The sequence below is a fragment of the Carassius carassius genome, chromosome 31, assembly GCF_963082965.1.
Source record: "Carassius carassius chromosome 31, fCarCar2.1, whole genome shotgun sequence".
NCBI classification, from domain to species: Eukaryota; Metazoa; Chordata; class Actinopteri; order Cypriniformes; family Cyprinidae; genus Carassius; species Carassius carassius.
This window is the reverse complement of record NC_081785.1, coordinates 2,417,495-2,443,898: the sequence shown is the minus strand read 5'-3', so window position 1 is coordinate 2,443,898 and position 26,404 is coordinate 2,417,495. Positions and strand designations below refer to the sequence as shown.

General features: G+C 36.1%; 1 protein-coding gene across 1 annotated transcript; it reads left to right on the top strand.

Moving 5' to 3' along the window:
* The first annotated feature begins 1,172 nt into the window (after positions 1-1,172).
* On the top strand, positions 1,173-26,404 carry LOC132111324 (frizzled-3-like). Its single transcript, XM_059518524.1, has 7 exons — positions 1,173-1,924; positions 2,964-3,512; positions 15,089-15,285; positions 17,036-18,053; positions 22,715-22,863; positions 23,239-23,478; positions 25,947-26,404. Exons 2-7 carry the CDS (start codon positions 3,177-3,179, stop codon positions 26,161-26,163), a joined length of 2,157 nt encoding a protein of 718 aa, XP_059374507.1. The 5' UTR covers positions 1,173-1,924; positions 2,964-3,176; the 3' UTR covers positions 26,164-26,404.

Here is a 26,404-nt window from a genome sequence, read left to right as displayed (position 1 = left end):
TAGCTGCTTACTTGGTAACAGCAAAGAGGTTGAAATAAACATACGCACAATCAGCTTTTCCACATGCCCCGATAATCAAAACTTCTACTTAGCGCTTGCTTAATTTCTGCAGATCAGTTTTTGTAACTGTATTACTTAATCCACCTGTTGCTTTGGCCTTATTTAACAGCCGCTTGCACCACCTGTTGGTGAGCGACTGACAGTAGATAGAGATCATGCCTCTGTGCTCTACTGCTATTCCTGCAGCTCCCGGATGTGAAAGGGCGAATTATCTGCCGAATTTTAACCACTGAATTTGTGGAAGCGAATTTGGAAAGTGAAATAAAACGGACCGAAATTTGCCTGTTGAATATTATACATCGTATTTTTAACCGATTTAATATTTTGGAAGTGAATTCTGGAACGTGAATATGAATTATTGATTTTTTAATTATGAAAAGGTGTGTGAAATATTTTTAATTGAAATATTCACAGCTTAAATGAACAACTATATAAAATTTCAGGACCTAACAATGCAAGCCCTGGAAATTCAAGGCATTAAAATGCAAGAACTGTTAATTCAATGCATTATTTTTCAGTTAGTGCTATTCAGCATGCTTTTTTGTTTCAAAGACATAAGTCATTATTTTGCTTCCATATGTTTAATTCCTCATGTAAATTGATGTTGTGTTATGGTTAAGCTGAAAGTGTTATCGCTTCACTGGAAATGTTGGATTGCTGGACATCTGCTGTTCAATCAAAGCATCCAAGATAAAAACCTAGTTATCAGACTCCCAACTTAATCAGTGAATAATGATAAAGAAAAAAATCCCATCATCAACTAACCTGTTGATTATGTAGAAAAGTATATAATAAATGTATTCTTTAAACCAGTAGCCTAATATAATTGGTTATATATTGTTGTATACACATTTTCTCATTACTTTTTTTTTGTCACTGCTTTTATTGAGCATTTGCTATATTAAATCCATATGCTTAAAACAAGTTGAACTGTTCAACTGCAGACAAAAATGAATACATTTAAACTTTAAAATATATAGAACAGAATTGTATGAATTAATTCACTCACTAGTTTTAAATTTTTATTTTTGAAAATGTATTAAATATGCACCCATAGAAATGCCATAAACTTATAGAAGGGAAATTCATGTAACTTTACATAAAATGGGCTGGGATCAAGGCCGGGAGGCTAAACAGTAACTATTATATTTTAGACCTTACTGTGTATTTTCAATTAAACAGTAGTAGAGGTTTCTGAGTACGGTTATGCATGGGTTAATTATTGTATCGTCCGGAAACACGCGGAGCGGTTTTGTTCACGTGGTACCTGTTACTTTTCTCTGCGCTGTCAATCCTGGACTAATCAAAGTCGAATGCGATTACCTCAAGATAGTATTTAAACTAAATTTATAGTAAGAGCTGTCAACAATTTATTTATTTATTTAGAAAAAGATACTAATCCTTAAGAATAAATGCACTTAAACGATTACACAGTTTATTGCATAAACTTATCTAACGAGACAGTAATATTCTTTGGATTTGAATGCGGCTCAATGGCGCATTGTGCTTTTGAGCCACCAAGCGCCCCCTGGAGGAAAACAGGTTTATATCGCCTAGGAAACAGCTGAAGGTGGGGCGAATCGGGAGTTTCGCTGTGAATATTCAAAGCCACCAGCCGTCCGTGACGCTCTTAATGTGCTCGTCTCGGGTAGTTTACGATTTTTGTATCGATCAGCCTCTCTATGTTAATAAGCATCCGGAGCAAAAGTGTTAATGTGTGACTGTCTGAGGGACACTGCAGCGCGCACTTCAGTGTGTTACATGATTATAGGTGCTGAAATCAAACCTGCTGCGTACATCTCCACCGAGAGACACCCTGTATTGTGTCATATGGAGAAAACCAGAGGAGCTTTGCCAGGGACAGGTAAAGTTTTACATGCATCATATTAAACGCACTGTTCACGTGTTTTAACCCACATAAATGTCTTTTATCCTTTATTTCATATAATCATATCGTCTGCTGTTCCTGTCTGAAATTGCATGTTTATTAATGTTCAGACATTAAACCCTATCATACGTATTGCACTGCTGACCCTGCATGAAATATCAGAATATTTGAATATGTATAATGCAATGTAAGGTGTGCAACACCCTTTAATGAAATGAAGAATATAATTTCATTTGACACGTCTGTTAATGTGTTTTCATATTAGACAATTGCTGAAGACTTTCGGATCTTAAATGTCTGGTTACTGTGTTTCCTAGCTGGTTGGAGCAGGTTGTGTGTTTGTAGACTCACACTAACGTGTTGTGAGGGGGTTGGGATGTTTACACTGGCTCCTGTTAATTCAGATTTAACACAATGAACTGGACTGAACGTGATATGTTAGGAAAATGGGTCCTTAAACTTTATTTACTCACTGCACATATTACAATTACTCACAAATAGTTTATCTTACTATGTGTGTGTGTGTGTGTGTGTGTGTATATATATATATATATATATATATATTTAGTGATTTTATGTGTTTGTTTTAAATGCAAACATTAATCCAGTGTGGATTAATCATGTTAACTCATGAAGAAGGTCATATTTAAGATCAATATTAAAGAAAAAAAAATGAAAGCATTTACGATGAGTTTTCAGTAATGCAATCGTCACAAAACAAAATCATAAGGTTTTTTTAGATTTGATTTTCTTTTTGCAAAATATAAGTTTATAAATTGTCATTTGATTTTAGAGTTTTTGCGAGGTTCACCAGATAATAGATAGTTGGTTTTGGTTTATGGCTGTTATAACAGCTGTTTAAATGGTCTTTCCTGCTACACAAAAATAATGACGTTAACCAGTTAAAATGGCTAAATTGTTCATTGTGCACTGCCTTCAGATGAGTCTGTTGGTGTCTGTATTTTATTTAGCAAATATCCTTGTTTTAAATTCGTCTTTTAGTATGTCGTTACAGGTATCCAGTATCAATCGTAGCCACGTTTGAAGGATCCATTGAAGACCACCCTGATCAAAGGCAGCTTCTGTAGTTTTGTATGAATGTGAGAGGATGCATAAGAGTGTCGAAGGGTCTGATCAAAGCGTGCACTGACCCGAGTCACCAGTCAACATCAGCTATCCATGAGGACAGAACAGGAAGGAGATGGAAGCGGTCGATCATATGCGGTAAATGTTACACACTATGGGTGTGGTGGATTTCTGCATAGAGAATAAACCCTTGTGCTTGCGTTCGGCCTCTCAGTCCTGTCCCTCTGTGTTCTGCCGTTCAAGCATGGGGCACATTGTGGATTTACCTTTGCGAAGGATGTGGCTCTTCAGTGCTCTGCTGGTTCTGTCCCAGTTCATGAGCAGCCTGGGCATCCACATGGATTCGGTGGGCAGTCACAGCATGTTCACCTGCGAGTCGATCGGCCTCCGAATGTGCCAGGATCTTCCCTACAACACCACTTTCATGCCCAACCTCCTCAACCACTACGACCAGCAGACGGCCGCTCTGGCGATGGAGGTAATCATGCTTTTCCTTCTGTTCTTATACAGCAGGGATTTAGAGAAGGTGGCAGGAAAACCAGGTTGGCTTGGAGCTTGTTGTTATGGAAGCTTGGGGTTGGTGCTTTGAGGAAATATTGAGCTTGTATAATTTAGACTGACTCTTGATAAGTGAAATAAGCTTAATTTGATATTTTTCAAACTTAAATGTGAGAGCTGCGGGATTTTCATTTCTGCTTTTAGGGGTTTGTTCATGTTATTTTATTCTTCAAGTTGTAACATGTTATTAAAGTGCATTTTTGAGCTTGATTTCATATCGTCTAATCTGCATCTGTGGCATCCAGCTAGCTTTTGATCTTAAAAATATCTTCAATTATAGATAGTTGTACTTGTTGAAAATATTTTTAGGTTCTGAGATGCCTTATGGGCTTGCCCTTTTCCATAAAATGTACAGTGCAATCAATGTGATTTTGGTTCTTTATGCAAATTGTTTCTATTTGAACCCCAAAAATTATGATCTCTTACTATTCATCCAGTTAATTTATGCTGTTAATCTTTTTTTTCTTTTTTTTAGGCCTATTGAATTTTTTTTTTAAATATTATATGAAATAAATTTATTTCACAATTTATAATAACCTACCAAATTTGTACAAAATGAAAAAAATATATATTTTGAAAAGTCGAAACATAACTACATTTAATAATAAAAACTCTGTTCTGTTCTCCCCATATGCGTAATGCAGAGCATTAAAGGCTAAAATAATTACAATAATAAAAAAATTAAATTTTAAAATGCAACATTTTTCTCTCTTTTGGTTCGTTTTAAATGTTAATTCGACAAACCTGCTACAGATTTAGGTGTGTTAGGTACTATATATTTTCTGATATTAAATTAATTTAAAATGATTACATTTTAATAATGACATTATGAACATTCACAGCATTTGAGAAGCATTTTGATTTAAAAAGGGGAAAAAATATTGATATAAAATATAAATCATATTATAAAATGTATATTTAAACATTTTTAACAACACATAACATGTAAATACTTTTATTCCTGCTATATAATTAGACATTTTTAGATATTGATTATATAGATATCAGATGTATAACTAATTATCTGTATTAATTATACATTATTTGTTTGTATAATAGTTCATCTGTTACAGAAATATCTATAGGGAATGTCGAACAGCTCCATAGATTTAGTGAAAAGCATCTCAGGAATGGCATGCTTGTTGAACGCTGCTTTATTCCATGTATTGAAGGAACTAATGGTGCCATCTTATGTTTTTTTTCCTGGTTCTAACGGCCTCGTAATCTGCTGAGAGCTGTACTGGCTGGATTGATTTGAGGTGTAGAGTAATGCGCTTTCTCCCATTGTTCAGTCAATTAAACACGATGAAGAGCATAAGCGTCCATCTGTGCTCTGAAATCACAACAGAGCATCCGGAGGCAGTAGGTCACAGGGGTCACCTGAGGGTCGTGGTGGTTCATCTGTAAAGAGTGTACAGTATCCTCTGTGGATATGTGTGACATCACCCCGAGATTCCCTGCTGGTGAACCATAAAAACAGCCCTTACCCCCCTCTGTCTTTGCCCCGTGCTGCCCCTGTGATGAGGTAGATGAGATGAATCAGAGATGAATCAGTTATCTGAGACACTGCTCTGATGCATGATTTCAAACACAGGCAATAAAATGTTTAGCTATATATATATATATATGTGTGTAAATGTTTAATGAGGTATTTCTGTTGTTCCAGCCTTACTGAAAGTATTTTAAAAGACGAACACCTACATCAGTATTGTTCCCATAATTTTAATAATATTATTATTATGTGATATCGTTATATTACTCTTTGCAGATTACTATAGATTCCCAGATTTGTTGCATCTAATCTGTCGATTTTACAAATGCTATGTGATTCAGAATTTTTTAAACGAATCGATTTGAAAGAAGGATTTGTTCACAGATCGACTGTGAGTGTTGCACAAGGGCTGTATGTTCATTTTCCTCTTCATGAGCTCAGATCGGATGGGATTACATGGAAATCTTGTGTGTATATTGACTAAAGTTTTCTCTGTGGTGAATGAGGCCAGGTGATTAGTTCTGACCCTGATAAAAAACATACATATAGATTAGTTATGTATTATGTGCTTATGTTGAGCTGGATTCAGTGCTCTTGAATCTAATCTAAGGAGAAAGATATGCTTTTCACAGTGAAAGCTAGCGCTTAAGTTTGTATTTACAGAACATGGAAATCTCAATACAATTTCTTTGTGTAAATAATATTTCTCTGAAAATAATTATTGATATATGTTTATTTTTGCATTTAAAATTATTATTTATTTTTGCATTGTGACTATTTCTATTTTGAAAAGCACAAACATTTCCTTTCAGATTTTTCAAATTTGTATTACTTAAAAAAAATCATGCTGATACAATGTTTCTATTTTTATTAATGAATGCATTAAATACACTATAACAAATACTACCATAATGTACTTTAAAATTTAAATATGTCACAATTTTTGCTTATTACAGGACTGATCATTTGGGGGGGAAACGTGCTTTGCTGTCATGAAAGAAAGTAAAAATCACAATGCATTCTATGTAGCCAGTTTCTGAAATGAAAAAAAAAAAGCCTTGTGAATTAATTTAATCTGTTAACCCTTAGTTCAACGGTTTAAGTTTTCAACAGCTCCAAACACTAAGTGATTACAAATGACCCGTGGGTTTCCTTGATGTTGAACCAAAAGCACTCAAGCTTCCCACCCAGCGCTGAATAAAGATCTCCAGGGGCATGTACTGTCTGGGTGGTTTTGGGTCTAGACGCCCTCATTGTGATGCGAGCAGTGATGCTGTAAGTGGGTGGAGCTTAGGCGATAATGACAGGCCGGTGTGTGAGGTCATCAGTCATTGGCTAAAATGTTCAAAATGTAATTCCAGCATTATTGATTAATGCATGCGGCACATCAAAATGACTAAACATACAGATATCAGAATTCAGAAAGGGACATTCAAGTACGTATTAACTGCTTAACTTTTTTTGTTTAAATAATGATTCAAGAAAGAGATTGTAAATTGTATTACTTCAGGTTGCATTTTTTTAAAGGCAAAAGTCAAGTCAAGTGCATTGCATTGTGTGATACAGTCTTTCACACGGTCTGTTTAATAATGCACATTTTGGCAAATGTAAAAGGTCACTTGTGTAATCCAGGCTTCCAGGAAATTTGCATACTATGTAAAACAGCATGCATACTGCAGAAATAGCACAGCCAGTATTCTAATGTGCTATTGTGGGAGATTTTCCACAGGAAAGCAGAAAAATGTGGATCTGGGATAGAAAGCAAGTTGCTATTTTTATGCCGGCCTGTATGCTGATGGAAGATAATGCATAGAAAATGCAAAGAACTCGCTGACAGGTATGTTTTCAGCATTTCACTAGCGTTGAGATAGAGTGTCAAATTAAAAATAGTTCAGCTCAGAAAAACACGTCTGCATTCAGTTCCAGTCTAGCTGTGTTTGAACACAAGAATGCATCCTGTGTGAACGGCCCCTAATTCAGTACGTTTTTGTGTGCATTCAAGTTGAAATAATTGTAATGGTGTGTTGTTTGTCTGTAAGACCCCCTGTAGTTTCTACAGAAGGGCTCTTTTTGAGATGGACTCAAATCTCTCTTTCACTCTCTTCAGTTTTCTCCATCTTCCTTAACTGGGTAGAGGCATCACCATAGTAACAAACCGTAATTGTACTCCCTCAAAAAAGACAAGCTTTAGTGTTCCCAGGAGGCGGTCTTTCAGGCTGACCTCTGACCCCTGAGGATGAAGAGTTGTCAAAAGCATCAGGGTTACCACCTGTTAAAAATGTAAGGAAAGAGCACCTAAACGAATGAAACCTGGGACGAGAAGTGGTCTTGATTCAGGGCTGGATGAATGACAGGACAGGAGGAGTGTGGGAGCTGGCTGTGCTTTCTTCCTTCTGATTTTCTTCCAGAGCTCAGATGAAGGACATAACTCCCCATTCAAGGCCCTTGAGTCTTTCACGCCCGTGTAAAAGTGAAGGGCCGTCCAGAGCCAATCGGTGACTGCAGAAGGAGTTTATCTCTGTTGTTGTTCTTGGAGAGACAGGATGTGTTTTATTCTCTGTGTGCCCCTGCATGCCGTTCAGAGCGGCCAGCGTGTTGTCGTGTCACTCACAAGGACGATTCACTTCATGTCTTGTGTCCTCATTTATAAGCACTCAATCAGTGTCTCTTTACATCTGTGAGCACAAAAGTACTGGGATATTTTACAGCATTTTTGAATGCATAAGTGTTGCAGACTCTACTTTTCACCTGTCAATATATATATTTTTTAATATTATTTAATTTATTCAGCAATATGAAAGTAACGACATACATTATATAAAAAAACTAATATTTAAATTGAATGCTGTTCTTCTGAACCTGAAAAAATAAAATATTAAGCACAACTGTTTTAAAAATCGAAAAAAAAAAAAAAAATGTTAGCATGTTAGAATGATTTCTGAAGGATCATGTGACTCTGAAGACTGGAGTAATGACTTGAAAGTTTAGCTTTGATCACAGGAAAACATTTCATTTTGAAATATATTAACATAGAAAACACTTATTTTAAGTTGCAATAATATTTCAGAATATTACTGTATTTACTGTATTTTGATCAAATAAATGCAGCCTTGGTGAGCAGAAGGGACATATTTAAAAAAACTAACAAAAAACAATAATGTGCGTTATATGAAAAATAATGTTTTTTTTTTTTTTTTTTTTTTTAGCTTAAACCGCATAAACACATTGCATTACACCAAATACACAAAATAATGTTCTTATTAGCAGCGTCATATGACCCCTTTAAAAAATGCTCCGATCTCTTCAGCTGACAGTAATGATGAAGTGTGGATTCAGCTCTCACTGATTAATACAGCACAACTTTTCTCAAATATTTCAAAACCGTTCTCTCAAAGTCTAAGATTTGGATTTGCTGCCAGAAACCCGGGATCATTCAGCAGGGATGTGGAGCTGCAGACAGACTGACTGATGGGAAACGGCCTGATAGTATCTGACAGTGTTCTGGGCCGAATCTGTTACCTAAGGACACCACAACTCTGGCAGTTCAGAGTATCTAGTGCACAACAGTTTATCAGAGCTTGTTATCTTGAGCCTTGAGCTACCAAGAGCAAACATTAGTATTTGATATTTGAATAGGTTCTCTGTGTCCTCCAAGACTTCACATTCAGCTGCTTTTATTAATCATCACGTTATAATTGCTTATACTTGGGGTTTGTGATTGGATAATATTTTTGCACAATAATGTTCTGGATAAAAAATGGCCAAATAATCCCACAGACTTTACATTGAGCAAGCTGAGCTATTTAGAAGAAGACAACTAAGCCATTGAGCCTAGCATTGTGCCGACAAGTTCTGCATGAATCTTATTCGTAATTGAGTTGACGTCTAAAATAAATGGTTCACAACTAAGAAAAACATTACATGAATTTTGTATGATCCCTCTTGTTTTGGTCAAATAATTAACATGTTGCAGATTCTGCAAGGTGTTTGTAAAATTCTGACCACAAAGAAAGAGAAAGAAAGAGCTTTGGTTTTCTCCACAAATGTTTTCTCTACAGAGTTGGTAAACTGGATTTTCCACTCACACAAGATCTTTTTAACTTCTGATTTCACCCGTTTCGAATCGGATTTCACTTTTTTTCCATCTCCAAATCTGCCAGAAAACACTTTCAGGCAGGATTCCAGTCCAGACACCTGCATTACCCTGCAGGCATCTGTTATGAGACAAATACTATATATACTACTGTTTTAGTCTTGCATCATGGAAATATGCAAATATACCATGCCAATATGAATGTGGTAATCATTCAGTACTGTGGTATATATGTAAGTACCATGGTGTTTCCGTGATGTTTTAGACATTTATCATGATTATACCATGTTTTTGGTGCAGATATCATGCTAATGCCATGTATTCTTTGAATTAGTTACATCATGCAGTTCATGATTAAGACCATTCAGTTCTTTAGTATGTATTTGGCATTACCATGAGGATTTGGACATTTACCATGATATGTGCATGTGGTAATCATATAGCACCATGCATATGACAAATTATATTTTGTCAAACATTTTTTTATGACATACACAGTGATATCAGGGTATTCTTTGAAGTATCTTTGAGAATCATTTAAATGTACCCTGATATGTGAAAAGTTTCTTGTAAATCAGGTGTCATGTAAATATGAACATGGTATTCATTCAGTACATTCAGTTCAGTAAATATCAGAGTACCATGGTGTTACCATGATAATTTTTTAAAGTATATTTTATGTATGTTTAAATATGATTCAGTACTAGAGTATTTATCAATGCCCCATGGTGTTATGATGTTTTGAACATTTAGCATGATAATACCATGTTTTTATTTTTTTGGGCAGGTATCAATGTTATCCAATGGTTTCTTGAATGAATATAATCATTCAGTTCTATGCCATTTATCATATTGCCTTGGCATTACCATGGAGTTTTGAATATATACCAAATGCGTATATGCATGTGGTAATCATCCAGTATCATGCTTTATGTCACAGTACAATGGTAATACCTTGATATTTGGACATACACCATGTAATACCATGTACATTTTTGAAGTACCTTTGAGTATCATGTAAATGTACTATGGTTTATGTAAATACTACTCTATATTAAAGCACCCTGGCATTACATGGTTTATCTTAATAATACCATGTTTTTTAGACATGCATTATGGTAATGCTATGGTACTCTTTAAAAAAAAGTACCATTGAACCATTGAATGAGTACCATTGAAATGCCATGGTATTGGCAATCGCATGCTATCATTGATACTGCCACAGGACATTTTTGCTTTTATCCTCTTTCTGCAATGCTCAAAATAGTGCCAGCCCTTGTCCAGATAAATGTGCCTCCTTTTCTACCTAATCCACACCGAAATACAGTAGGTAGACGTCTTAATGTGTTATTTTTCTCACGAAGAAGTTCTCAAGTAGCCCAGGAAGCCGTAAAAGCATGTAGCCGTACTCTGAAAGCTCGAGGCTTTCAAAGGTAACCTCTATTCATCGATTCTTTAAATGGATCATGAGTCTAACAAAAGAAAAACAGGCAGAAACTTAATCCATCCATTGAAGTGTTAGAGGAGTGGCGCTTGGCGACTGAGAGACAAATGTGCTCTTTAGCAGCGCTGCCAGAAAGCCAGCCGCTTCCTCCAGCTGCTCCTCCTACACAGTCTGAGCTCGGCGTTCTCATCAACCCCACAGTGTTTTAATCACCATAACCGTCTTAGACATGGAGATTAGGCTAAATAATATGTTTGAATCTCTCTTTCGGGAACGTGTGAGTGGTCTTGATTAATTACACCTTCACGTCTCACTGACAGAAGAACAAAAAGATACCTTCGCAGAAAATCCAACTCTTATGTGCATTAGTCTTCTTCTGCATTAGTCTTCTTCACAGTGTGAAAGGTGTAATGAGAAATCTGTAGAAAATAAATAATACTTAATGCAAACGTTTAATGTATTTTTCTTGGATGGTGATTGAACAATACAGTATATTCAAGTCATTCAATACATGATGTAGATAGAGATGTGAAACACCTGTCATTTTAAACACGGTCAATAAATATCATTTGCCTCTAAATTGGTTCTATAGTTTTGTTGTTATATTTAATGTTAAAGAACTATATTTGTTTTTATTCACTCTAATTCATTCGTATTATTCATTTAATAATATTACTGAATGTGTATTAAATATAATTTTGTTTATATAATATATTACACAAAATAAAATCAATAAAAAGAAATATAATTTATAATGTTGGCAAGTATCACATTGAATTAAACATATGTTTGAAGTACACTGAATTAGTATTTCCATATAAAATATACTCCAATAATGTTTTATTTACAACTTTTTGTTTCTCACTATGGGGCTCTAAATACTTTCAAATTTGGCATCTTCTCATTGCCTTTTCTCTTCTTGGTTATTATTAAACCTTTGTTAAGGTCTTGATGGTTCATATTTCAGATTATAATGCAATTTTATCTGTTTATAAATAATTGTTAAAATTATAATAATTTATCCATTAATCTGTTCTATTACCCCTTTAAGGAGTATTGGATGCACTTTGGAAGGGTTAAATGCAGAGCATGAATTCTGAGTATGGGTCACCATGCTTGGCTGTATGTCACGTCACTTTCACTTTAAATACTTAATGTTCATTGTCAACTCATGTTGACTAATGTAGTTAACTAATTTGAACAAGAAAGAAAGCTTACTATAAAGTGTTACCATTATTTTTGGTGTAAATGTAACCCAGAAATATTTTATATACTAATTAATCTTAAGAAATCTATGAACAAATACTTTTACATGGTATCATTGGGCATTGTTTTGACCTTGATAAAACCAGGTTTTTTAACACGTAGAACAGAGGATTGTTTGGCAAAGCTATGGTTACACTGTGTCTATCTATCTGTGAGACTTTGGAAAGCAGGCTGTTTCTACTTGAAATCTGATGTTTTTGTCACATAGTACAGTATATATATGATATACAGCACAGTCCTATTATACAACCAGAAATCCACTTTATAGATCTGTGTGTCAATTTAATCCAAGATCTATCTATCTATCTATTAAATATATATTGATTATATATTAAACTACACATTATTATTACAGTAAATAATGTATTTTGTTTATTTTATTTAATGTTTTATAGCTCAATAAGTGCTGTACTGCAATTTAAAAAAAAGATGCATTCCAAAAAGCAGATTAATTCTCAAATTGTAATTTTTCTTTTTTTTTTTTACGGTGACATTTTTTGTAGCAACCCCTGGTGTGCTTCCAGTCTGACAAACCTGTTTTAAAGGTTTTGATGTCAATGACAAGATATGTGAGGACCAATCATTGATGTCGAACCCGGTGCAAAACATCCTATTTTACTTTAAATGAGCATGAATGAGCTTTGAGAGTATGCCGATGGGGAAGATTTTCAGTGAATATCAACTTGACTTTCTGTTTGAGAAAAAAGAAAGTCATACGGGTTTGCAATGACATTAAACCTCATGAATAGATTGCGTATGTTTGCAGAGCTAGTTGTGTGTTTGTGTATTGTATGTTGTGTTTCCTTAAGTGTGTAGTACATGTGCCTCCGTAAGGTGTCCTGCTGAGAAACGACTGCACTATCTATCATGTCTGACTGATCCACAGAAATAATGAAGACCGCCGGTGTAATTCAGTTCCTCTGTTATACCCGAGCCCTATTCCCATAAGACGACCCTCTCATCTCCTTCTGAGTGTAACAGTAGAGCAGGGAGTAAAGGGGATGTCCAGTTTGGCATCTATGAGGGGCAAAACATGCCAAGAGCCAGTCAGATTCTGTTCGTACAGCTCAATTACTGAAGTGTATGGGGTTTCCATGCGGGAGGTTTCTCGTGTTTCTTTAATTCAGCCACTCCAGAGGCAGGGTAAATATTTCATAACCTTCCTTAATTATTGATAAAACTTTTATTCATGGCTCATTTGTACCATGCAAATTTTGAGAACGTTATTTTGGAACTTTTTTAAGACGCTCTGGATCTCCTGGTTGTCTTTCTCAGCAGTAGGCTGGTGCTTTTTCTTGGTGGGAAAACCGTAATTCATGCAAATGATCTGTAAATATTGTCCAATTTAGGGATTAAGTTCGCTCGAGCGATCTGTAAGGGAATGAAGCGCAATGCTGCGGTGTGTCAATCTCCCAGTTCTTTCCAAAAAACAGGGCGGTCACAAAGGGCCAGACCCCAGCAGGAAGTGCATATGTATTGGCTAACCCCAGGTGGAGGCTTATTGTCTGTTCCTTCAAAGATTTGAATTTAAATGCACGACTCTGCAGCTGCTCTCTCTCCCAGCATGCACTGGGCCCCTTTGGGGCACAAAAGCTTCCTTGGAGCTGCCAAACTGTCCTGTAATCCTGTTGAAGGGGCATCAGGTTACTGCACCCAGACAACTTCCTGCCTGTCTTTTTGCACCTTGAGATCCTGGGAGGCACAAAACTCTTCTCAAGGGAGAAGTTAAGAAATGTCTTAAGTTTTAATTCTAAGAAGGTTGTAAGAATGTTCCTAAGTTCTCATATATTTGCTTAAGAGCATCTTCTTTATTAATTTATTTTTTAAGAAGACAATGACAGACTTTGGTGTAATCAGGGGCTGCACTCATGAAAATCTTCTGAAGAAGGAAATCAAGAAATTTCTTAAGACAGAAATGTCTTTAAATATTTATCATTTTTGGAAGTTTGTTAGCATGTTCTCAAGTCAAATTATTAAAAAATTGTGTTCTGATAAGTTTCTAAGAACATCTTATGAAAATATTCTTGAAATTAAGTAATTTCTTAAAATTCTAAGTTATTAGAATTTCTTTCTATTATCTAATATTTCTATTAGAATATCTAAGTTAAAAATGAACTGTAATTCTTGAGAAGTTTTGAAATATTTTCCTATGACAAAAATAACAAAATACAAATTATTTTTGCTGCCAGATTACTTTAATATAACCATAAGCATAATAAGCGTGTACAATATATTAATTCCACCTGAGTATTTTTTTAAATCCTTCTCAAGATGGAGTGATTTGGGGATTTGAGACAAATTGGAGGTTATGCTAACTTAACATAAAATATTATTAACAGTGATTTTAAAAGCATTTATATAATTAAGAACAATCTTTAAAATGTTTGTCTTTAGAACAATCTTAAGAAAATTGTATAAATATATAAATATTCTTACAATATGTGACTCTGGACCTCAAAACCAGTCTTAAGTGCCAATTTCTGAGTAATTGAGCTTTCCATTTATGTATTGTTTATTAGGATATGACAATATTTGGCAGAGATACTATTGGAATTTTATGTTATAAAAGGCTTAATTTTGGAAAAAGTAAACTTGAAATGCTCGCAATCCCATTTAAAAATGAAATGTGACATATTTCCAAATAGAACTTAAACCAAATGGGACTCGTGTTTATTCATCAGGGATTGATTGGATGGTGAAAGGCGTTTATCAGAATCAGAATGAGCTTTATTGCCAGGTATGTTTACACATACGAGGAATTTGTTTTTGTGATAGAAGCTCCGCAGTACAACAGAATAACAGCGACAGAACATAAAACACATAATAAAAGAATACAAAAAACAAAAAATACAAAAAGTAGGTAAAGACAAAGGTAAAGACAAACATCTTTGTTATATGATGAAAATATAAGGTATTGATGGCAAAAGCAGAGCAAGTCGTATTTTAATTCCATAGACAAACATCTTTGTTCAACAAATCAACATTCAACATTTTTAAGTGGTCCATTTTAATTTTTTGTTTACTTCTGCCTGAGAAGTTTTCTTGTACTTTTACCTAGAGTAAGCCCTTATTGTGGAATGGTAACTCTTGCCAGGCAAGTCCAAACCTCTGTCAGAGCCAAACTGTGTGTTTTTATGATATCTGTCATAAACTCCCTGGGCGCTTGGCATGAATTAACTCTCTGCTCTCCCTCCCCAACAGCCCTTCCACCCCATGGTGAACCTGCAGTGTTCTCCAGACCTCCGGCCATTCCTGTGTGCCCTGTATGCCCCCGTGTGTATGGAGTATGGACGCGTGTCTCTGCCGTGCCGGAGCCTGTGCACACATGCTAAGAGAGACTGCCAGAAGCTCATGGACATGTTTGGAGTCACCTGGCCGGAGGAGACGGAGTGCAGCAGGTAGAGTTGATCTTCTTTTTAATTTAAGGTAGTATCCGAGATACTACTGCTATTTACAGGGAGGAATTTGACAAGCGCTAAGACAGAACGCGTCTCCGAGATGAAACGGAGCTGCTCTTGTTCGAGCAAATAGATAGCTTAATTCTGATACGTGCGATGACTATCCATTATGACATATAGGCATTTATATATATATATATATATATATATATATATAGCCTACAAAAAAATCTTATGCATTGCAAGCCTTACATTTTTTATATTTGGCATGTTTGTGTGCTGCTGTGCATCCATGTGTTTAATAAGCAGCGTGTACGATCTTTAAATAACAAAGAAAAAACTTTGTGCCAGACTTTAGACCAGGTTTGAGTTGGTCTATGGCAGAGCCTATTTTCAGCTCCTTAAAATAGTAATGTGCCAGCAATGCGCCTGAACACACCTCTTTTTTAGACCAGCACGCTCATGGGAACACAAATGGGTGCAAATGCATTTGCTAATTAAACGACGTGGCACTGGACAGGAAAATGCGAACGGCGCCGGACTGAAACTAGCAAACACACTTGCGCTGCGCCTTGAGCTGGGTGTATTATAGGGCCCTTAATCTCCAATGAAAAACAAGGGAACAAGGGAAAAATATGCTCACAATTCTAGTCTGCAGCATATTTCAGTTTAATGTTTGCAGCAGTCAAACACTCAGTGGTAATATGGAAACAAACTTTCAAAGCAGTAGATGTCAGAAAAATAAGCATGTTTGCAACAATAAATGCTGTGTACTTTGTGATGATTTTGAGCACCTGATGGCTGTTTCAATCTCTTTACATACCAGAAAGAAATAAAGATCATGTTAGAAAAAAGCTGTGTTTGTCATGGAACTGAGGATTTGCTAGGCCCCGCCCTCCTTAGTTACTGTTGCTAACGCTGTCCGTTACTAACTTTCCTACTAGCAATTACTATGTTGCTGGTAAACGTGAGAGAGAAGAAATCTGATTGGGTGAATAATTGAATAAAATCTGGATTCTTCAAAGCCGTCTGCTACATGGACCAGCATTTTTAACACTTCTTTTTTTTTTAACACTATACTTTAGATATTACCAAGTTAATATTTTATCACTTTGAATCCCTTTCCATTAAAAGATGTATATTGTGTACCAGCAGTCTACACCATTTATTACATAGAATAAAATGTTATAAACAATAATAAAGAATGCATTATATACACTAAAGAATGACAACATCCCATGTTGTGATGCCTAAATTCAGTTGTAATGTACAAATTATTTTATTTAGTTTAATTTATATAAAAACATACAATTATATTATTAAATTTATTAATTATCAGCCATATACTTATCGGCTTATTGGCGTTGGAAATTATTTTAAAAGAAGAGACAGAAGAAGGGATGTATATGCTATATAGGGTTGTATATACTGTAGAATGTATGTATGTATTTTTATATGCAAAGTTGTTGCAACCTTGTCCTAACTTTGATAAAATTTCTACTGGAAAGTTTAGTCTTTAAGCACTCAGATAGAATCTAATATTAATGTTTCTGGCAAGTAGGCTTATTTATATTAAAGGTTTATATATATATTTATATAAAACCAATGTGTAGTTGATTTTTCCCCTAGTAATGTATTTGAGTCTCTTAACTGTATATATACATTATATTAAAAAAAAAGTATAAATATGTTTACACACACGTATATATTGTATGCGGTAGTTTTGTATGTCTATGTCTCTTGACTGCAGGTTCCCAGACTGTGAGGAGTCTTACCCTCGTGATGTAGATCTGCTTGTGAACGAGGACGCCACTGACCAGTCGTCCATGTCTGTTCAGCGTGACTATGGCTTCTGGTGTCCTCGTGAGCTCAAAGTGGAGCCTGAGCTCGGCTACATGTTTCTCGGTGTGCGCGACTGCTCCCCTCCCTGTCCCAACATGTACTTCCGGCGCGAGGAGCTCACCTTCGCCCGCTACTTCATTGGCGTCGTCTCCATCGTCTGCCTCTCAGCTACGCTCTTCACCTTTCTCACCTTCCTCATCGATGTCACACGCTTCCGCTACCCAGAGCGGCCCATCATCTTCTACGCCGTCTGCTACATGATGGTGTCACTGGTGTTTTTCTTGGGCTTTCTGCTGGAGGATCGTGTAGCGTGTAACGCAGCCAACCCCAGCCACTTCAAAACGTCCACGGTGACTCAAGGCTCACATAACAAGGCTTGCACGCTGCTTTTTATGGTGCTGTACTTCTTTACCATGGCGGGAAGCGTTTGGTGGGTCGTCCTTACCATCACCTGGTTTTTAGCCGCTGTTCCCAAATGGGGCAGCGAAGCCATCGAGAAGAAGGCATTGCTCTTCCACGCCAGCGCTTGGGGGATACCTGGCATGCTAACCATAGCCCTGCTGGCTCTGAATAAGATCGAGGGTGATAACATCAGCGGTGTGTGTTTTGTGGGCCTATACGATGTTCACACTCTCTGCTGGTTCGTGTTAGCGCCGCTCTGTCTGGACGTCCTGCTGGGAGTGTTGCTGCTGCTGGCCGGGATCATAGCGCTCAACAGGGTCCGAATGGAGATTCCCCTGGAGAAGGAGAATCAGGACAAGCTGGTGAAGTTCATGATCCGGATCGGTGTGTTCTCGGTGCTGTATCTGGTGCCGCTGCTGACCGTAGTGGGTTGTTACCTGTATGAACAGACGTACCGCTCCGTTTGGGAGACCACATGGGTGCAGGAGCGCTGCAGAGACTACCACATACCCTGCCCTTCCCAGGTAAAATCAACACAAAAACATACTTTTTTACATTTCAATTCTACTTCTGTAAGTTTTACTAAATTAATCCCTCCACTTTAGGACAAATAATTGTATTTTCTAGAGGTATTTTGTTGCTATGCACTTTTTTCTTTACATAGTTTATTTGTATCAGTCTAATATATACATATTTATATATATATATATATATATATATATATATATATATATATTAGGTGTGTAACGGTACGCAAAAATCACGGTTCGGTACGTACCTCGGTTTTAAAGTCACGGTTCGGTTCACTTTCGGTGCAGTAAGGGAAAGAAATGCAAACATTAAACTGCAGGTTGTTTATTACTTTTTTTAACAATTTGTTTACTTTTTTTTATACTTTTTAATAAAGTATATATAAAATAAAAAAAGAATAAGAAATAAAATACTGCTGCAAAGTCCTCCACTAAATAAAATACTCTCAGTCTCAAACCAATATCATATAATAAAATATAATGAAAAATATAAATAAATAACTATGATTACAGTGCAGCATTACCAATCCCAGCTTGTAGGTCTGCTCATATTTAAAAAATATATATAACTTTTCCAAAGTGTAAAGTGCAGCATCAACAGTTTGTTTTTAGACCTGCTCAGATTTCGTTATTGCGTTGGACCGATCGGAATTAAGAGCAAAGGTCTGTTTAAATGCCGACGGGAGCTGCGTTTGAATTACAATAGTTTTTTTTCCTAGTTGTAGTGATGTTCACACTCGCGTGATGCCTTTTGAAAAACTTAGACCGGTGACACACTGGCATATTGCACCTGTCAAACAAAGTCTATTTTGCCGTCAATACTGTTGACGGTGTCCTTTATCACTAGGCTTTATATTTATGCTCAACATGAAGTATAGATATTGTTGTCGTGAAGACAAGATCCTGGTCTGTCGGCGGCCTCCCTCTATGTCACCTACAGTAGCAGCAGCGCGCCATCGCCGCGTCAGGCACGATTCTGGTGTGTAAAGACACAGAAAACACGAGGCAGCCGTCACGCAACTGACACGCAGCAGAAACGCCACGCTCACGCCACGCAGCCAGTGTGTCACCGGCCTTAGAATCAGCTGCAGGGCGGGATTTGCGCTGAACGCGGAGACTTCCGCCACTTAATATGTTCGTTTGGAAACACGAAAATGTACCTGTGTTCCGCAAACAAAATATTGCATTCGGTCATTCGGTACACACGTTTTTTCAAAATATACTAAAAATCTTTTGTAACATTATTAATATATCAACTGTCAGTTTTGATCAGCTTAATCAGCATCCTTACTGAATAAAATTATTAATTTATTTAAAAACAATCTTACTGACCCCAAATATTTAAAATTGATATTTTATTGCATTTATGCATTTTTATTATTTTTGCATGCATTTTTATTTTATGAATTTTTTTTTTATAATAAGATTACCTTTTTCCTCATCCAATGCTAATTGTTAATATTTAAAAACTAAATTAATAATTTAATAAATGTAATTTTTATGAAATCTCAAAATGAAAATCCTTTTTTACATACTGTATATTTTTGTATACCTAAATTCAGTTATAATATTTAAAATTGATTTTAATTGGTTTTATTTTTATTGAAAAAGAAAAATCTGAAATGTATTTCTTTTTTTGGGGGGGGGGGGGGGGGGTAAATTAGTACTGATAATAATTCTAAGAGATAAGACCGAAGAAGGGTTGTATATGTTATACAGGGTTGTATTTAATATATCATATTTTTATATTCAGAGTTGTGGCAACATGTAGTGTTTCTGGCAGCTAAGTTTATTAATCCGTGGTGTACTTGTGAAGAGAGGCACATGAGATTTATGTGTACCTCCTACTTTTCAAATAGTTGTTCCTCCCCTGGTTCCAGCTGTTCTCCTCCTAATAAAGGTCCTCTATTTCTCTTTATGAAGATGGAGACATTAAATGTCGAGGCAGTAGGAGTGTTTGATTGATTTACTATACAACTGGTTTGCTTTGACTGAATGAAGCACGAGACATTTCTATTATTACAGTGTAACCGTAGCCGCTCGGCCTCTCCCGGATCTGAGCCGGAGCAGTGATTCTCTCTGCTCTCACTCCCCTCCGGCCGTCTTCTCCATCACATGCTCTCTCTCTCTTCGTCCCTGCATTCATCTGACACATTTTACTGTTGAGCGCCTTCAGTTTCTGATAGAAGTCAGTTGGCACTATGTAAACAGTCCAGTATATGATTTGTTAACATTAGGTCAGGTACCTAAAAAATCTTGATTATTTACATATATAAGTGTTAATAAAAAATATTGCATTATTGTTAATTGTCTTTAGTGAAGAATTTACTATTTATTTATTCACTTTTTTTTGTTTGTTTGAAAAAAATATAACTTTTTAAAATAATTGTTGTTTTATATCTAATTTATATCTAACATTTATTTATGTGTATTAAATACACTATATTAATACAGGGTGTGTGAGTGTGTATATGTATATATATATATATATATATATATATATATATATATATATATATAAGGTAAAATTCAAGATGTGCTTTCTACTTATTAATATAAGTGATTATTTTTGTATTTATATGCATAATAAACATCAATTTTTATCACCACAAATATGTGGTTGTTAGTTATTATTATTAATCTAGAATATATTTGTAAATATTTAAAAATTCATTATGTAGTTTTAATTTGCTATAAATATTGCACTTTTAAATATATATGATTTTTTATCAATTACAGTAATGTATAATGTTTGAATTAACAGTGCTGTCTCATTTTTATATGAAAAGTGATTCATGTAGTCGAGATATTGCCTGTTGCCCAGCCCTGTGTCAGGTTGCAGTTGTGCAAGATTGCTCTTCAGATACAGTGCATCTCTTTTTATCTTGGTGTGCTGTGCTGCCTGTATTGTGGTCGGTCAGAGAATAATGCCGAGGGCAGATCCGTGTGATGCTGTAGTTTCAGCTGGAGGACAGACCCCCGTCCCGCTGTGATTAAAGGTGCTCAGGCCTGTCATTACCTCAGAGCACAGAGACTGATTCACAGAAGCCCAGGGCTTTGATTGGCTCTACACGAGAGATGTGCTGCGTGTCAGTCTGTGAAGTCTGGAGGAGTGAGGTGATGTACTCGTGTTATTCACTCATTAATATTTTCATATTTCATATTTTCATATATCATATTTTCATGGTTCATTTGCTTGGTCCAATCTCAATATTTCACCACATCTTCAGCATTATACCACAATAATTGTAACTAGGAGCCTTTCAATTTTACATCATCAATCGACATTCACTTCAGCAATTTAGCACAGATGGATCATCTGAGCAATTTAATATTTATTTTTTTCTTTTGCAGTTTCATGTATTTTTATTTCAAATACCCTTCTTAATGTATGCCTTGAAAGTGATGCAAGCATCTTCTGAATGGATGTTTAAATGCAAAGCATGTTTACCTAAAACCCAGTTAAAACGAACCATATTTTATCACTATTCTCCATCAGCAGAAAACAGTGCATGCAAAGTGCAAACTAAAATGTACATTCAACTTAAACTAGGCCAGTTTACTGTGAATTATAGATGCATCCTGCTATGAAACATTCTTACATTTTAAGTTTCCCTCTTATTCATGCATTTTGCAGACGGTTTATCCTTCTTGTAAATGTGATAATCCTGACATGTCTTGAAGGCAGCATACATTAGTATTTTTCTGTGAATATGGATCAGTGTATGTTAATGTGTGCCTTAAAGATGTCAGATTTCATCCAGTGTAATCAGACGACACTCTACAGAGATTTCCCATATTCTCTTTCTCTGTGGTGGCCGCTGGAACTGTGTGTGTGTGTGTGTGTGTGTGTTTGTGTTGTGACGTGACGTGACATATGCATGAGTGCATTATCCAGCTGTTTTGAGCACGAGCTTGTCAGAGGAAGAGCAGGAGAACAGGCTGTTGTTGTGCTCAGCAGATTGTGTGTGAGCAGCAAGCCGTGCTGCAGTCTGAACAAGAGAACTGATACACGCTCCAGCATGTTTAAAGAAATATGGCAGAGTGAAGATGAAGCAGTTTGATGAAAAGTGACAATTGTAGTTTTCCATGTTTTATGGAAGGGTTATCATCAATTATAACTAAAACCATGACCTGAAATAAAATAAAATATAAAAAACTAGTTGCCAAGGCAACATTTTAAATTTTTGATCAGTTGAAGTACTAAAATAACTTTAACTTAAACTTTACAATTAAAATCAAAACACAAAATATTAAAATAATTAAAAACTATAGACATATTTTAAAAAACTAATAAAAATAACTAAAACAAATTTACGAAAACTTTACAATGAAAATGAACTACAAATTAAAACTTAAAAATAGACATTTAAAACAACAAACACTATATAAAAATAAAAAATACCCAATAGAATTACTAAAACCTAAAATAATAAGATGAAAACATAAAATACTGAAACTACTTAAAATAGTAAAACTTAGTAAACAGTATATAGACAAAAAATATAGACCTTTAATTGTATGTAGAGTATTGGAGCGTGCTGAGTATTCTGGAAGTTAATGGGTAAAATGTGTGTATGGCGTGTGTGCGAGCCTGAGGGAAGCTCTTCCAGAGGACTGATGATGATGATGATGATGATGATCTCTGTGTGAAGGTGGAGCAGACCAGCAGGCCTGACCTCATCCTGTTCCTCATGAAGTACCTGATGGTGTTGGTGGTTGGGATCCCGTCTGTGTTCTGGGTGGCCAGTAAGAAGACCTGCTTCGAGTGGGCCAGCTTCTTCCACGGCCGCAGACGCAAAGAGTGAGTTACTGTACCATACCTCACAGGAGAAAACACTCCCTGTTCATTTAAAACTAGACATGATCAACAGGTACAGTATATACAAGAGATGAAGAACAGTAAACATTGTATTGAACTGTAATGTATTTACTGTCATCAGCTTTCTTAAATTTCTAAAATATAGCAATAGCTAAGAAAAATCATGCATAAATTTATTTTTGTGTATGTCACTCAGAAAAAGCAACATCTTCAGAGATGCAAAAATGCCTTCAAGGTTGATACCTTTTAAATCTTGGTTTAGTTACCTATATTTGAACTGATTTGACCTTGTTGTTGCAATGAAGATTCCATAAAACGAGCAGATGATAAATGAGCAGGTTTCTCGTCTGTATCCAGCAGCGGCGCGGTGAACGAGAGTCGACAGGTTCTGCAGGAGCCAGACTTTGCTCAGTCTCTGCTGCGAGACCCAAACACGCCCATCATCCGTAAATCCCGCGGGACGTCCACTCAGGGCACGTCCACCCACGCCTCCTCCACACACCTGGCCATGCTGGACGATGTGCGGAGCAAAGCCAGCAGCGTCCACAGCAAGATGAGCAGCTATCACAGCAGCCTGCATCGCTCCAGAGACGACAGGTCAGGAGCAGCTCTGCACTCGGCTTCAAACCTCATGCACCTAAATATGATGATCCGCTTATGCTTATGCATACAGTATACTCATGTTAAGACGTGTATAGCAACTCTGCTTGATTGTAATATTGCAAAATGTAACTAACTATATTATCACCAAGCTCTTTATATAAAATATGGGTTGCACTTTATTTAAGGGGTCCATGTTACAGTTTAAATATGGATTTAAGTACCGAGTTTTATTAATTAACTACATTAATTTACTATGTGGTTAGGATTAGGGTTTAAAATATAAAACATTAAAATTTACCAAAATATATGTCCAGCTTTATCTGTATATGTGCATTCATCTTGTATAGGGCAATATATAGCAAAAACTACAGTATATACGTAGCAAAACTCAACTGTTTGATTGCTTGGATCGATACAAAATATAAAGTATATTATTGGCCAGCTCTAATCTATATACATGAAGATATTAAGATATTTAATTTTCAGTCAGAAATTGCTAGTAAATTTCACAGTTAATTACAAAGAAACTGCAAGTACATTGAATTAAATGTGAAATTTTGAAGTAGAAATATTGAAATAGTATTTTCTTAAATACAATGCAATAATTGTATTAGTTTTATTTACAGCTTTGAAAAACAAAATTAAAGTGTACAAATAAAATTGACTTGACTTGACAAGGGACCCCTCTGAAAAAATTAAGGTAGCTATATACTTTCATGTATAAAGGAAAATTGTACTGTGAAAAAATAGTGTATAAAATATCAAAAAAGATTTTTTGTAAAAAGAAATCATTTTTTATATAATTTGATTATATAATTGATATGCCTTGTATGTGTATATTTATATTATAAAATATTTATATTTAATATATATTTGTATAAACAATTTGTTTTTTTTTATAAATCATGAACAATTAGATTATATATAATCCACTCCGCAAGTAAAAAAAAAATATTGTATATAAAAATATACTTTGTAAATATTTAATTTAATAATTTTATAATATTACATTTGTGTGTATGTATACACATCAGGCATGAAAACGGGTCGGGGTGAAAAAGGTGATAAGGATATTACCCCTCTAGGGGGGTCCGGGGGCATGATCCACTGGAAGAAAATTTTTTATATTCCATATTTTAAAGCATCAATCTGATGCATTTTGAGATGCTTTTTTTTTGCCAACCTGGGGAGAGCTGGAGAAACTTCAACTATGAGTCAAAAACTATTACTAATTATTATTACGATTACTGTAGCCTACTGTTCATAAGTCAAACGGTGGGAGTGGAAGGGGGAACGAGCGGGAATCTTTATTGGTGTCGATTTTCAGTCTCTTTTTAATGATAGGCTTTACGCATCTGTCAATCATCCCCACTTGCTATTTGGGGAAAGAACCTCGCGCTATGATTGGTCGAACTCTTCTTCTTTTGCTGTTCATTGATTTGAGGACTGCGCGTGCACAGAGGTGTCACCAGGTTTTTGCGTAGTTTAGAGTGACAAATCGTACCAGCGTACTTTGAAATCAAAATGCGTATCCGCTACGCAAATTGCGTACAGGTTGGCAGGTCTGCTTATTGATAGAATGGTGGACCACTTTACCTTCTGCCTTGTCAGTCCCCTCAGCTCAAAATCTACCTCCTCAAAAACTGTAGCGTTAGCTAATAATTTCACCAGAGCTTTAGCTAGCTGGCTAACGTTGCGTTCTCTCCTGCTGTGTTCAATGAGTCAATCCATCAAGCTGTAGCTAATGTTAGCTTAGTCTATGTCAACAGAGCTCCTGGGTAACTTAACTGAGATATACCAGAAAATATTAAAATTATTGAAACCATCACTCACCAAATTCAGTCAGGTAAATCGCAGAAGGTCAGGCGTGCTTTCAGCTTCTGATGGTGGTCTGCACTGGTGATGCAAGGCCCTTCGCGTTAATATTTCCATGCACTCGCGCTCCCTTCTGACACGTGCACCTGTTCGCAGTTCACTGAATATGAATACCCCCACCTCCCCCCAAAAAACTTTTCTGCTTTTCTGGCGAATTTCGCCGAAAGGTGAGGGATTTTCATGTATGATACACACACAAACTCATGAAATGATATATAAATAATGTAAATTCAGTACTGTAACTAAAATGTATATTTAACGTATTTCCACTCAGGTATTTTTTTTTATAATATAAATATATTAATATACATTATCTAATTTATAATAAAATATATATTGAATAGGTATGTGTGTGTGTGTATATATATATATATATATATATATATATGTGGAATATACATGATTTTCTGTGGATCCCGCCCGTCTCACTCCCTGACTCAGAGTTTGAAACCTCTGCTTTAATGCAAGTGTGTCAGTTCAGCTTTCTCAGAGATTGTAATATAGTTGTACGTGTTTAGACACATTGAGCTAGGTGTTTAAAAAAAGCCTGAACTTAAATAACCAGTCTGTTTTCCCTCTGAACACAGGTTCACCCCCTCCAGCCACAGAGGCATGGAGGAACGCTCGGCGCACGGGAGCATGCCACGACTCAACGAGCAGCTGTCCCATCACAGCAGCCTTCACCGCCTCAACAGTCAGTCCAGACACGGCAGCGCCCGAGACCCGAGCGACCCGCCGGCCGCTAACATCACACAGGGATCCAGTATGAACTGTGTGGTGGAGGATGACGGGACAAATGCGTAACCCGGAGACTAGCTTCCTCATACTGAAATGAGTTCCTGTCCTGTAGCTGCTAATGGACACACATGCGTTTTTGGCAGCAGCAGGGGAATCAGAAACTCGATGCTTGTGTGTTGACAGAGCCGTCCTCAGGATCTCTCCCATTAGTGTTCCTGTAGCTCAAGTGGTGGAGCATTGCATTATCAAGCGCAAGGTTCGGGGGTTCGATTCCCTGGGAATGCATCATAGGTAAAAATTGATAGCC